Source organism: Salvelinus alpinus, chromosome 6 (genome assembly GCF_045679555.1).
Source record: "Salvelinus alpinus chromosome 6, SLU_Salpinus.1, whole genome shotgun sequence".
Lineage (NCBI taxonomy): Eukaryota > Metazoa > Chordata > Actinopteri > Salmoniformes > Salmonidae > Salvelinus > Salvelinus alpinus.
In genome coordinates, this window is record NC_092091.1 from 9,296,577 (window position 1) to 9,310,885 (window position 14,309).

A 14,309-nucleotide genomic window follows, 5' to 3' on the forward strand; every position below is an offset into this window, starting at 1 on the left:
AGTATTGAGATGGACACACGGCCATTCTAGAGTATTGAGATTGAGACACGGCCATTCTAGAGTATTGAGATTGAGACACGGCCATTCTAGAGTATTGAGATTGAGACACGGCCATTCTAGAGTATTGAGATTGAGACACGGCCATTCTAGAGTATTGATATTGAGATACAGCCATTCTAGGAAGACATTTTAGAGTAATGAGATTGAGACATGGCCATTCTAGGAAGCCATTCTAGAGTATTGAGACACTCTAGAATTGCCATTGCTATTTATCGTGTTCCGGTTGTCCTGCCAGGGTCTGAAGAGCCAGGTGCAGGTGAAGCTGAGCATCGTGAGTTGTCCTCCTGTCACCACTGTCCTCATCAAGAGACCTGACCTCAAGTTCCAGCTGGGCTTCAGTGTTCAGAACGGCATCGTGAGTAGGATTATGATACCGTTATAATGCATTGTAAGACTTGTCATAAGCATGTATGACCTCTTTGTACTCTAATTATCATCTCTCTTCTAATGATCCTGATAACAGCCATTTGGATTCAGAGGGTTGAGCTTTTCTTTCTCTCTCCTCAGATCTGCAGTCTGATGCGTGGCGGTATTGCAGAGCGAGGAGGGGTGCGAGTCGGCCACAGGATCATTGAGATCAATGGGCAGAGTGTGGTTGCCATGCCACATGAGAAGATAGTCCAGACCCTGTCTGTATCAGTGGGAGAGGTGAGCATCAGGATCCTATGACTGTTAGCTAATTGCCAACGTTATACACGTTCAATTAATAGTCTCTCTGAACCCTCTTTGGACGAAACAGACGAATCAGAAGCATTTATAAAAATACAAGTGAGTGTCTTCATGATGAGCACTGAACTGTCCGATTCTCTCCTCACTCTCCTCCTCCTCCTCCTCCTCACTCTCCTCCTCCTCCTCTTCCTCCTCACTCTCCTCACTCTCCTCCTCACTCTCCTCCTCCTCCTCACTCTCCTCCTGCTCCACCTCCTCCTCCTCCTCACTCTCCTTCTGCTCCACCTCCTCATCCTCCTCCTCCTCACTCTTGTCCACCTCCTCCTCACTCTCCTCCTCACTCTCCTCCACCACCTCCTCCTCACTCTCCTCCTCTTCCTCCTCCTCATTCTCCTCATTCTCCTCCTCCTCCTCACTATCCTCCTCTTCCTCACTCTCCTCCTCCTCCTCACTCTCCTCCTTCTCACTCTCCTCCTCCTCGTCATCACTCTCCTCCTCCTCATCCTCCTCCTCACTCTCCTCATCCCCCTCATCACTCTCCTCCTCCTCACTCTCCTCCTCCTCCTCCTCCTCCTCCTCACTCTCCTCCTCCTCCTCACGCTCCTCCTTCTCCTCATCACTTTCCTCCTCCTTCTCACTCTCCTCTTCCTCACTCTCCTCCTCCACCTCCTCCTTCTCTTTCTCTTCTACTCCTCCTCTTCCTCACTCTCCTACTCCTCACTCTCCTCCTCCACCTCCCCCTCCTCTTCTTCCTCCTCACTCTCCTCCTCCTCCTCTTCCTCCTCACTCTCCTCCTCCTCCTCACTCTCCTCCTGCTCCACCTCCTCCTCCTCCTCACTCTCCACCTCCTCCTCCTCCTCACTCTTCTCCTGCTCCACCTCCTCATCCTCCTCCTCCTCACTCTTGTCCACCTCCTCACTCTCCTCCTCACTCTCCTCCACCTCCTCCTCACTCTCCTACTTTTCCTCCTCCTCATTCTCCTCCTCCTCTTCCTCACTCTCCTCCTCCTCACTCTCCTCCTCCTCCTCACTATCCTCCTCTTCCTCACTCTCCTCCTCCCCCTCACTATCCTCCTCTTCCTCACTCTCCTCCTCCTCACTCTCCTCCTCCTCCTCACTCTCCTCCTTCTCACTCTCCTCATCCTCCTCATCACTCTCCTCCTCACACTCCTCCTCCTCCTCACTCTCCTCCTCCTCATCCTCCTCATCACTCTCCTCCTCTTCACTCTCCTCATCCTCCTCATCACTCTCCTCCTCCTCACTCTCCTCCTCCACCTCCTCCTTCTCTTTATCCTCTTCCTCCTCCTCCTCACTCTCCTACTCCTCACTCTCCTCCTCCTCACTCTCCTCCTACTCCTCTTTCTCCTCTTCCTCCTCCTCCTCACTCTCCTCCTCCTCCTCACTCTCCTCCTGCTCCACCTCCTCCTCCTCCTCACTCTCCTCCTGCACCACCTCCTCATCCTCCTCCTCCTCACTCTTGTCCACCTCTTCCTCACTCTCCTCTTCCTCCTTCTCCTCCTCTTCCTCACTCTCTTCCTCTTCCTCCTCACTCACCTCCTTCTCCTCCTCCTCTTCTTCCTCCTTCTCCTCCTCCTCCTCTTCCTCACTCACCTCCTCCCTTCCTCACTCTCCTCCTCCTCACTCACCTCCTTCTCCTCCTCATCCTCTTCCTCCTTCTCCTCCTCCTCCTCTTCCTCACTCACCTTCTCCCTTCCTCACTCTCCTCCTCCTCACTTACCTCCTTCTCCTCCTCTTCCTCACTCTCCTCCTCATCCTCTTCCTCCCCCTCACTCTCCTCCTCTTCACTCACCTCTTTCTCCTCCTCCTCTTCCTCCTCCTCCTCCTCACTCTCCTCCTCCTCCTCCTCACTCTCCTCCTGCTCCTCGTCACTCTCCTCCTCCTCCTCCTCACTCTCCTCCTCCTACTCCTCACTCTCCACCTCTTACTCACTCTCCTCCTCCTCACCCCCCTCCTTCTCACTCTCCTCCTCCTCACTCTCCTCCTCCTCCTCCTCCTCCTCCTTCTCCTCCTCCTCCTCACTCTCCTCCTCCTCCTCACTCTCCTCCTCCACCTCCTCCTCCTCCTCTTTCTCCTCTTCCTCCTCCTCACTCTCCTTCTGTTCTTCCTCCTCCTCCTCACTGTCCTCCTCCTCCTCCTCCTCACTCTCCTCCTCACTCTCTTCATCACTCTCCCCCTCCTCCTCACTCTCCTCATCCTCCTCACTCTCCTCCTCCTCCTCACTCTCCTCCTCCACCTCCTCCTCCTCTTTCTCCTCACTCTCCTCCTCCACCTCCTCCTCCTCTTTCTCCTCACTCTCCTCCTCTTTCTCCTCACTCTCCTCCTTCTCCTCTTCCTCATCCCCCTCACTCTCCTCCTGCTCCGCCTCCTTCTCATCTTCCTCCTCCTCCTTCTCCTTACTCTCCTCCTCCTCCTCACTCACTCACCTCCTTCTCATCCTCCTCCTCTTCCTCACTATCCTCCTCCTCTTCCTCACTCACCTCCCCCCTCCTCCTCCTCTTCCTCCTCCTCACTCTCCTCCTCCTCCTCACTCACCTCTTTCTCCTCTTCAACTTCCTCCTCCTCCTCCTCCTCCTCTTTTTCAGATCAACATGAAGACCATGCCTGCAGTGATGTTCAGACTGTTAACAGGACAGGAGACTCCTGTCTACATCTAGTCCCTCCATGTCTACATCTAGTCCCTCCATGGGTGCACCCTCAATGGCACCCTTTTCCCTGTGTAGTGCACTACTTCTAACCATGGCCCATATGGCTGTAGGTTCACTATGTCAGGAATAGGGTGGCATTTGGTATGCATATTTTTCTGCGTACTCTCTCACTGCTTCTGCATGTCTAGGAGAAGATGGTGGACAGACCGGGTGGGTGACAGGCAGAGGAGGCTGGTATTCCAGCCATTCCAATGAGCCTGTCGTCCGATTTATAGTGACGCCAGCCTCCACTGGTGACAAGGTGGTACATTAGCAACATTTATTTTTTATATATCATTTTATTTTGGGGGTAATATGTTACTCTGCTGAAAATGTCAACAAAAAAAAAAAATTCAACTTCAGGCTTAGTTGGAGTAGCCTGGATAACACATTGTTTGGCGATGACGCATTGTACAAGGAGTGAAATGTTAGCTAAACAGACTGGTACCAGGCTATAATTGAAAAGCTACACGGTCATAATGGTTTGATGTGTACAGTGTGTGTGCGCGTGTGTGTGAATACGTATGTATACTGTTAAAGAAAACTGTAAATGCAAGGTAATGATTATGTTCTTATGACTAGATTACAATTCCATTTTGATAACATGCAAGATTAAACAATGCAGTGACATAAACGTGTTGATACGGTAACTGAACTTATTGTAGGGAAGGGGTTGGCCTGTCGTTATTCTTCAATAGGAGTTCAAGTGACAAAGCAGGGGTATTTAAGCCTGTTCCCGTGTATACCTAAACAGCATAGGACAAGGCTATTCTTCAATAGCAGGGGTATTTAAGCTACGTCCCGTGTATACCTAAACAGCATAGGACAAGGCTATTCTTCAATAGCAGGGGTATTTAAGCTACGTCCCGTGTATACCTATACAGCATAGGACAAGGCTATTCTTCAATAGCAGGGGTATGTAAGCTACGTCCCGTGTATACCTAAACAGCATAGGACAAGGCTATTCTTCAATAGCAGGGGTATTTAAGCCTGTTCCCGTGTATACCTAAACAGCATAGGACAAGGCTATTCTTCAATAGCAGGGGTATTTAAGCTACGTCCCGTGTATACCTAAACAGCATAGGACAAGGCTATTCTTCAATAGCAGGGGTATTTAAGCTACGTCCCGTGTATACCTAAACAGCATAGGACAAGGCTATTCTTCAATAGCAGGGGTATTTAAGCTACGTCCCGTGTATACCTAAACAGCATAGGACAAGGCTATTCTTCAATAGCAGGGGTATTTAAGCTACGTCCCGTGTATACCTAAACAGCATAGGACAAGGCTATTCTTTAATAGCAGGGGTATTTAAGCTACGTCCCGTGTATACCTAAACAGCATAGGACAAGGCTATTCTTCAATAGCAGGGGTATTTAAGCTACGTCCCGTGTATACCTAAACAGCATAGGACAAGGCTATTCTTCAATAGCAGGGGTATTTAAGCTACGTCCCGTGTATACCTAAACAGCATAGGACAAGGCTATTCTTCAATAGCAGGGGTATTTAAGCTACGTCCCGTGTATACCTAAACAGCATAGGACAAGGCTATTCTTCAATAGCAGGGGTATTTAAGCTACGTCCCGTGTATACCTATACAGCATAGGACAAGGCTATTCTTCAATAGCAGGGGTATTTAAGCTACGTGCCGTGTATACCTAAACAGCATAGGACAAGGCTATTCTTTAATAGCAGGGCTATTGTAGCCTGGTCTGTCATCGGAGCCTGCCATGCCAACGCATAACTACTACCTTAGGAGTTGGTGAGACAACAACACAGACCGATCTGGGGACCAGGCTAGGAGGGAGGGGGGGGGGGGGGGGTATTGAGCAACAGAAAACAATGTAATGTAGGGTAGTGTGTCCCGAATCACACCCTACCCACTGGGAACAGATATCAGTTCCAATGTCTAGCTTTGATTTACATTTGGTTGAGTTTGTCAACAAATGTGAATTCAATGTGAAATCAGCAACAACAACAACATAACATTTCACCATGTCATTGGATTTATGTTACAATTTTTTGGGGGGTGGGGGGGGTTGAAGTGGCGTGGAAACATTGATTTTTTTTTTTTGGTCCAGTGGGTATTCCCCTAGATAGTGCACTAGTTTTGACCATGCAAGGCCCATAGAGCTCTAATCAAAAGTAGTGCACTATGTAGAGAATAGGTTGCCCTTTGGAATATTAACCAGTGTCTGGAAGCTGTCCTTTTCTCTCTATACTGCCTTGGATGTAACAAAGGTTTCAATATAACATTATGGCAATGCTGAAGGCCAAAGATAATACTACGACATGTATTCTTTAAAAAAACTAAAAAACGAGTGCTCTGTAAAGGATATAGGGGCGGGGGGGGGAATTTTGGAATGCAGAGCAGGTATAATGAGAATGTATTAACTTGTTTAGTTGCTGTATTGTGAGAAGCTAAGAATATACTGTGATTAATGAAATGTTAATGACAATGCTTACTATTGCTTTCCAAATATGTCAATAACAACAAAAAATAAGAGAGGAAAAAAAAGGCATTTATGACATGCAATGATGAAAATAAAGTCAAGTACATGAAAGTCAAATGGTGTATATTCATGAGGTTGAGGACAATGACTGAGTGCCAGATGGCACCCTATTCCCATAGGGCTCTGGTCTAAAGTAGTGCCCTACATAGGGAATAGGGCTCTGGTCTAAAGTAGTGCCCTACATAGGGAATAGGGCTCTGGTCTAAAGTAGTGCCCTATATAGGGAATAGGGCTCTGGTCTAAAGTAGTGCCCTACATAGGGAATAGGGCTCTGGTCTAAAGTAGTGCCCTACATAGGGAATAGGGCTCTGGTCTAAAGTAGTGCCCTATATAGGGAATAGGGTTCTGTAGGGCTCTGGTCAAAAGTAGTGCACTATATAGGGAATAGGGTGCCATTTGGGACGCAAGCGACTTGTTCGTTCACACTTTACTCTTATGTTCATTACACAAGAAGCAGATCATCAATGACTTGAATACCCGACTCAACGATGTCCATTAAAAGTATGTGAATCTCACACGTTTGTTTAATTTTTGTTACACTATTGGAACATGACAAATGGCACAGATACGACACGTATATATACAGTACATATTAACCAATTATGGCATTAACACATTATACGTATATACATGATTTACATACCTAAATATATTGTACAGTAGGTTTAAAGGGCTCCCAGAGATATTCACAACTAATTCACAAAGTTAAACACATTTTTCTTGGTAACTGCAATGATAATTGTTTTTCAAGTTGAGAGAATATTGTTTGACGTGACAGACACAGATGTCACTGTGCTTGTGATAGTGCTAGCCTCCCTCACCGTGCTAGCTTAGCCATACCACTTCCTCACTGTGCTAGCTAGCCATACCACTTCCTCAACGTGCTAGCTTAGCCATACCACTTCCTCACCATGCTAGCTTAGCCATACCACTTCCTAGCTAACCGTGCTAGCGTAGCCATACCACTTCCTCCCTCACCATGCTAGCGTAGCCATACCACTTCCTCCCTCACCATGCTAGCGTAGCCATACCACTTCCTAGCTCACCGTGCTAGCTTAGCAATGCCACTTCCTCCATCACCGTGCTAGCTTAGCCATACTACTTCCTCCCCATCCAGCTCACACCTAGAAGCTGGGACCTCTGCCCCGCAAACACACTTGACCCCCCTCCTTGACAACGTCTTAGCCAACTACGCTGCAAAAAAGCTAGCGATTCGATAGCGCGGGTGGAGACATTTCAAGCAGGGGATAGGAGGTTATAAATCCGACTCCGTTACATTCTGACTGACAGCTCCTGGAGTGATGGTTGGCGGCTGACATTCCGAATTTCATCCTGGAACACATAAGAAGAAGAGAATAACATTATTTACAGTTAATAAATAATCAATAATTACTATTCCCTATTACTGTACTTATGTAGCAGAGTTGAAGAATAAATGCTGTTCTTTTTGAGATAGCCAGACTTTAATAGACTAGTGATCAGAACTAGTGATCATGATCGTGAGAGATCACCCTGGACCAGAGCTAGTGATCATGATCGTGAGAGATCACCCTGGACCAGAGATAGTGATCATGATCGTGAGTGCTCACCCTGGACCAGAGCTAGTGATGATGATCGTGAGAGATCACCCTGGACCAGAGCTAGTGATCATGATCGTGAGAGATCACCCTGGACCAGAGATAGTGATGACGATCGTGAGTGCTCACCCTGGACCAGAGATAGTGATCATGATTGTGCGAGATCAACCTGGACCAGAGCTAGTGATGATGATCGTGAGAGAGCACCCTGGACCAGAGCTAGTGATGATGATCGTGAGAGATCACACTGGACCAGAGCTAGTGATGATGATCGTGAGAGAGCACCCTGGACCAGAGCTAGTGATGATGATCGTGAGAGATCACACTGGACCTACAGTACTTCATCTCATTAAACTGACAGAGACTTACTGTAGGAAGCACTAAGGTTGTCAAAGGTGTGGTGGTTACTCCTGCCAGGAAGTTGGAGTTCAGGTATCCCTCTCCAAAATAAACATCCTCATCTTCGTCGTTGTCCACCCCGACACTGAAGGCCTCTCGTATCTTCCCAGGGATCAGACAGTCCAACAGAACCACCAGGACTCCAATGATTAAACACAGCACACCTGGAAAACAAGATGGACGCCTTTTAAGCAACATTTTCATTAAATGTTGTCATTGGTGTGGATAACTGGGATCCTTCTCAATTCATCTTTCCTTGATCCTAGCGTCCTTTCTCCTCACCTCCTTCTCAAAACACACATTTGGAGAAGGTCCAAGGTCCCTTTCCCTCGAACCTTCACTTCCAATGCATTTTTGAGATGGAGGCTAGTAGAGAGGACACAAAGGAATTGAGGAAAGATGAATTGAGGAAAGAGCCTTGGGCTCTGGTAAACCTTTCCTTACCTGTGGCCAGCGCCAGCCAGAAAGAACCGCTGTACTCTGTCTGGAAGGCTCCAGAGGTGCCTATGGTGAACAGACAGGTAGGCAGGTTCATGATGGTGGAGAAAGAGGCCATGGAGAAGAAGATGAAGGCGGCAGTGGCCACCATCATGTAGCCGGCGTACAGGATGACAGGCATGGAGAACAGCACATTGGCTACCAGCCAGCAGCAGAACGCTGTCCTGAGGAGGCGAGTTAAATTTGGTATATATATGTACAGCCGGCAGAATTTGTACCGTTCTCAATGGCGGTTTGTTAACCTATTGCCTAACCTTAACCCTTACCCTGGCGTTTTCCAAACTAGGGGTCGCGACCATTTTCGATCCCAATGCCTAACCTTAACCTCTGGATACCTGGCGGTCAAATATCCACTTCCTTCGAATTCTGACTCACAGTTTGAGGAGCAATGTCTCCCTGAAAACATCTACAGGTATATATGTTTAGATTGAGACTGGTTGTCTCACAGAACTATTTATTTGTATATGGCTAATCTTACCAGAGGGTGGCCGAGGCATAGCGCCCAGAGTATCTATACTGGTAGATGAGGCCACATGGGTTGTTGAGGGTAAACTTCTCAGCGATATAGAGGATGGGGTTAGGTAGACCTCTCTCTAAGGCGTTCCCGTACTCCTCATCGATGGTGTCTTTCCACGCAAACATCTCGTTGTAGTTGATGGTCTCGTTGAGTTGATTCACAGGATTCCCTGGAGGGACAGAGTGGACAATGGCGGTTATAATCCATGCACTTGTTAGAATCCTTGTTAGAATCCTTGTTAGAATCCTTGTTAGAATCCTTGTTAGAATCCTTGTCAGAATCCTTGTCAGAATCCTTGTGATGTTTTTTTAATGTGTCAATGAATCCCTTAATGGATGGGGGGGTGGGAAATTCCAGTCTTCGGGGGCCTGATTGGTGTCATAGTTTTGCCCCAGCCCCAGCTAACACACCTGACTCCAATAATCATCTAATCATGATCTTCAGTCAAAAATGCAATTAGTTTAAATCAGGTGTGTTTACTAGGCCCGGGGGGGGGGGGGGGGGGGTGACACCTATCAGGCCCTCGAAGGAAAGGAGTTGCCCTCCCCTGCCTTAATTAAGGGATGGGTCGCCAAATGGCGATTTCACACGATAACAAATTATATATTAATTCACGTAACACACAATACAAGTTACGTGTCACATGACTTGTGATCATCCCCCCAGGTGTGTCAGGGTCAGGATCACCATAACAACCCTATGTGTCACATACTGTATCAAAACTTTAGCCTTGTCTTTCTTCATATGTACTCCATATTCAAATGCATCAGAGTAAAAAACAGTGGAATGCTATCAAATATAAGATGACTTAAAGGGGTATAGTAGCTGTATTCAATATTATCCTTAGGCAATCACAGAAAACCCAGAATAATAATCTTACGAAATTGACAGACACTACGACACTACGATAATCTTACAGTCTCTTGACAGACACTACGATACCAGTTATGTTAGGTGCGTCTGTCGACCTTGAGATTATACCCCAGGTAACATATACAGAACATTCAAACACTGCAGAAAAGTGACATATGTAATACATACAGGTGTAATACTGTAAACAAATAAATAATAGTATTACGTTGTAATTCTACGGGCTTTACCTCTTAAAGTAATGTTAATACCATACAGTCCTATGTGCAGTCCCACTTCAGCGTTCACCTCCTCACTGCTGAAGGACTTGTAGGTGGTGTTGGTGGTGGCTCGGGCCTCAGCCCAGTCGCTGGTGAAATTCAGTGCTGAGATGATATGAAATGAGATGAGATGACACACTTACACTTACAGACATAATAGGAAACAAACAATACAATGCTTAATAATCAACATCCTCTCCGATCTATCAGAATCGGTCTGTTTATTAGAGCAAAAAAAGATAAGAAGAGTTAGAATCCAATGACTGCCAGTCATTTGACGTGTTGCAATAGATGTCATGTGATGTGGAAAATCTATAGCAATTTCCAGTTATAGGTACTTACCCACTATCACAACGCCTACGAATAAACTGATGATGATCCTGAACATCCAGAATAGTCTCTAGAAGAGAGAGAGGTTACGTGTGACTTACTGACAGATTTCACATCACAAAACATGTACCTTGACTTACTGACAGATCTCACATCCATATAGTCTTAACTAAAGTTTATTCATCCAGTTTATCTCGATCACATTCCAAGGGTAAATAATATGTTTAAATATGCATTTTTTTTACATTGAGAAATTGTATTATCTACAATTTTGTATGACGTCATAATAGTGTACTCATATTAGCGCCAACAGAAATGGAATCTGAAGATGGAATCTGAAAATGAATGAAATCTGAAAATGAATGGAATCTGAAGATTCCGTTTCTGTCGGGCATTAATATGAATTAATCCATAGTTAGGGTTGCACCAGTTCATTATACTCACCGACTTGCCTCTGATACCTGGCAGAATTAGAAGGAAGCTGACCGTGAGGACCAGGAAGACCAGGATAATGGTGAGGAGGTGGGTGCTGAAGATAAAGGAGGTTCTTTGTAGGGGGTAGAATGGGTAAATGTCATCGTAGAAAGTCATCTTTCCTCAGGATCTCCGGAGCTGAGAGCAGACAGCGTGACAGAAGGGGACAGTGTGGAGAGCAGGGTGTCTCAGTTACTGTCTAAAGATCCAGAGATTAGCACATCAGCTCCTCACTCTATAGTAGGGATACACCGGGGAATGAGAATGTTACATCATTTAAAAAGTGAAAACTTAAGTAAAAATATGAATTGTTTCAATTATCAAATGCATTTGACTGTTTTCCCGAATCAAGAAAAAAAGTATTTCTAATTCAACATACATTTTCTAATTATTGTAAAATACAAAGTGCTTTAAGAAACCAGTTGTTGAGATTGAAAGCACATGCAAACTAAACCGTGTCAGGTACAGTACAGTCAATGAGTACAGTAAGTGGATACTCTTGCACTCAAGTTTACCCTCCCTGGCAAACTACAAGGACAAAGACCAACCCATCTTAAATTCGACTCGTTTTGGAAGCAACAAACAAATAGCAAAGCAAACACACACACAAAACTCTTCTATCTACCTCCAAACCATACTAATATGCCAGTGTGCGACATTAAAATAATGCATAATATATATGCTTAAAAATAACACTCACCTTTAAGTGTATAAAAGTGACTAGAGCAGATCAAGACAGTAGCAGAAGGATGAGAAGAGCGAATGTAACGCACGAAGGCGACAGACGTCTCTTTTAAAGCTTATCCGCACTTCTTTTGTTTATCTTTAAGGATGCATTTATTGGTATTCCTTAGAATAAGGGGTGTGTTACTGTAACTGGTGATTACCAGTCCATCAAGGAAACGCACGTGTCAGTCATTTGTAAGAACTTGGGTCATCGACACTGTCGTCTATCCTTCCCTGTAGCAATAGGCTATATTGTATGGCTATCAACTACATTTTTTAAATAGTTCTGATTCTTCAGTGCGCATGACATTTCATCCACAACAATTAGGGTAAGTAACAAACTTATCTATCTATTCAAAATAGGCTTTTTTTGTTGTTGAGCAAATCAACCAATTGTCCTCTTCTTGTTTAATTAAAGGATTCTTTTCAGATTTTTTCTTCTCTACGTTAGAGTGACAATTTATTTTTATGAAGCACTGATACCCACATTGATTTTTTTAACACATTACCAATCAAAACTCAAATGTGAGGTAAAGATTATTTTATGTAAAGATTTAGCCCAATGTTTTCCTACCTTACCTGGTCTTTCCACACAAGTGCTCCTCGACTAGACACTTGACTGGCTCAGAGTGCATGCAGTTACATCTCTCGCGTCAATGGATTTGCGTAAACCGATCTGGAGTATCTTGACAGTGCTGGCAGCGCTTGCCCTTATCGTTGAACGTAAGTAGCCTTGTACCTAGTTACTTTAAATTATTCGGTTAAAAACCCACGGAAAATATCTCATCTTGATAAATAAGTTTGATTAAAATTTTTTTTTTTTTAAAGTCCTCAATTTAAGTACCACACTGAAAGTGTCTATCTATAAATTCACCTGTTTAGATGCTCAGTCTAAAGTCACCTGGGAAGTCCAACGATATGACGGCTGGTATAACAATTTAGCCTATCACAGTCGAGGAGCTGTTGGTAAGTTTCTAATAAAATCTGACAATATAACTGACAATATAAACTATGTGAAATATAAATATTTAAAGATATAGGATGCGATTATAGAAAGCCATAAGTTGCATTGTTGCTAGGTGATAATGGAAGTGTGTGCTGGTGCAGGTTCCCCCCTGGTGCGACTGCTGCCCGCGCGTTACTCTGACGGGGTGCTCCAGCCCCTGCAGGAACCACAGCTCCCCAACCCGCGCAAACTCAGCGATGTGACGGCCAGGGGCCACTCGGGCCTGCCCTCCGCACACAACCAGACCGTACTCTCTGTGTTCTTCGGTAAGTCAATGTTTATTGTTCACTATGGCATAATGACATTCAGGAGGTATTGTTTTAACAAAAAATTGCATTATGAAATGAACCTAAATAATTGAGGTGAGGTTGCCATAGTCACCCCGGTTATAATAATGCATAGTAAGATGATTCTAACACATTTTAAATATGTATGACCCCCTTTGAGATGATATAATAATGTCTTATTACCATTTTATAATGATCCAGACTAAATAACAGCCTCATTATAAAATACAAGTTATACAGCATTATAGCTGCAGCAGGCTTTAAGTCAAATGTTATATACAGTATATTTCTCCATTGCCTGTTCAGGGTACCATGTCATGTTTGAGATCCATATAACTTGTTATAAGCACGTATGACCCTTTATGTGTCTTATAAATCTCACGGTGTTTCTCTGTCTCCTCTGTCTGTGAAGGGTACCATGTAATGTTTGAGATACTGGACTCCCGTCCTCCCGGCTGTCCCCCTGAGTTCATGTACATCCCCGTCCCAGAGGGAGACCCAGTCTTCGACCCACACCGTACCGGCCGTGTCCTACTGCCCTTCCAGAGGGGGCCCTGGGAAAAACACTCCAGCCAGAGCCCCAATAATCCCCGCACACAGGTAATAACCCCCGCACACAGGTAATAACCCTCACACACAGGTAATATCCCCCGCACACAGGTAAAAACCCCAGCACACAGGTAATAACCCCCACACACAGGTAATAACCCCCACACACAGGTAATAACCCCCGCACACAGGTAATAACCCTCACATACGGGTAATAATTATTGTAGACAGGTAATAACAGGTACTATAACAGACAGGTACTATAACAGACAGGTACTATAACAGACAGACAGGCACTATAACAGACAGCCAGATACTATAACAGACAGGTACTATAACAGACAGGTACTATAACAGACAGCCAGATACTATAACAGACAGGTACTATAACAGACAGGTACTATAACAGACAGCCAGATACTATAACAGACAGGTACTATAACAGACAGGTACTATAACATACAGGTACTATAACAGACAGCCAGATACTATAACAGACAGGTACTATAACAGACAGCCAGATACTATAACAGACAGGTACTATAACAGACAGGTACTATAACAGACAGGTACTATAACAGACAGCCAGATACTATAACAGACAGGTACTATAACAGACAGCCAGATACTATAACAGACAGGTACTATAACAGACAGGTACTGGTCATACTTTAGTGATTACATGGTCAGTCTGTTGGACATCTGTCGGGCATAATAATCAAGTAATAAATCCAAAATTACATCAATTTTATCATAACACCTGTAGGTGAACCTGGTGACTGTATGGCTATGTTATGTTAAGTCTTGTCATGTTCCATAAAGGTGATCCTGGTGAAGTGTGGCTATGTCATGTTATGTCATGTTATGTAGGT

At 45.0% G+C, this 14,309-nt stretch overlaps 3 protein-coding genes across 4 annotated transcripts in view; 2 read left to right on the top strand and 1 right to left on the bottom strand.

Annotated features, from left to right (window-relative positions):
* The window catches only part of LOC139577966 (zinc finger CCCH domain-containing protein 13-like), a 30,290-nt gene extending 23,831 nt beyond the window's left edge, over window positions 1–6,459 (top strand). The window contains exons 10-12 of the mRNA XM_071405087.1: window positions 296–415; window positions 568–708; window positions 3,332–6,459. Of these exons, the coding sequence (XP_071261188.1) occupies window positions 296–415; window positions 568–708; window positions 3,332–3,403 (333 nt within the window). The 3' untranslated portion in view covers window positions 3,404–6,459. The remainder of the gene's footprint in view (window positions 1–295; window positions 416–567; window positions 709–3,331) is intronic.
* On the bottom strand, window positions 6,445–11,094 carry LOC139578088 (dual oxidase maturation factor 1-like). Its single transcript, XM_071405275.1, has 7 exons — window positions 10,840–11,094; window positions 10,408–10,465; window positions 10,036–10,170; window positions 8,897–9,104; window positions 8,365–8,582; window positions 7,891–8,084; window positions 6,445–7,276 (listed from the first exon to the last, which is right to left on the bottom strand). Exons 1-7 carry the CDS (start codon window positions 10,984–10,986, stop codon window positions 7,217–7,219), a joined length of 1,020 nt encoding a protein of 339 aa, XP_071261376.1. The 5' UTR covers window positions 10,987–11,094; the 3' UTR covers window positions 6,445–7,216.
* A 1,157-nt stretch (window positions 11,095–12,251) lies between these two features.
* Window positions 12,252–14,309, top strand: part of LOC139577811 (dual oxidase 2-like) — a 42,806-nt gene continuing 40,748 nt past the window's right edge. The window contains exons 1-4 of one of the 2 annotated variants that reach the window (XM_071404985.1): window positions 12,252–12,318; window positions 12,478–12,561; window positions 12,703–12,867; window positions 13,301–13,488. In XM_071404985.1, coding sequence (XP_071261086.1) covers window positions 12,252–12,318; window positions 12,478–12,561; window positions 12,703–12,867; window positions 13,301–13,488 — 504 coding nt within the window. Of the gene's footprint in view, window positions 12,319–12,477; window positions 12,562–12,702; window positions 12,868–13,300; window positions 13,489–14,309 lie in introns of those variants that run through there. The other variant, XM_071404987.1, reaches the window with a different exon arrangement.

Excerpts from the sequence above, each read along its gene's own strand:
- LOC139578088 (XM_071405275.1), bottom strand. The coding sequence starts at position 10,986 with ATGACTTTCTACGATGACATTTACCCATTCTACCCCCTACAAAGAACC. Across the intron at positions 10,171-10,407 it reads CGTAGGCGTTGTGATAGTGG|CACTGAATTTCACCAGCGAC; the intron begins GTAAGTACCTAT and ends ATATCATCTCAG. Across the intron at positions 9,105-10,035 it reads TATTAACATTACTTTAAGAG|GGAATCCTGTGAATCAACTC; the intron begins GTAAAGCCCGTA and ends CTGTCCCTCCAG.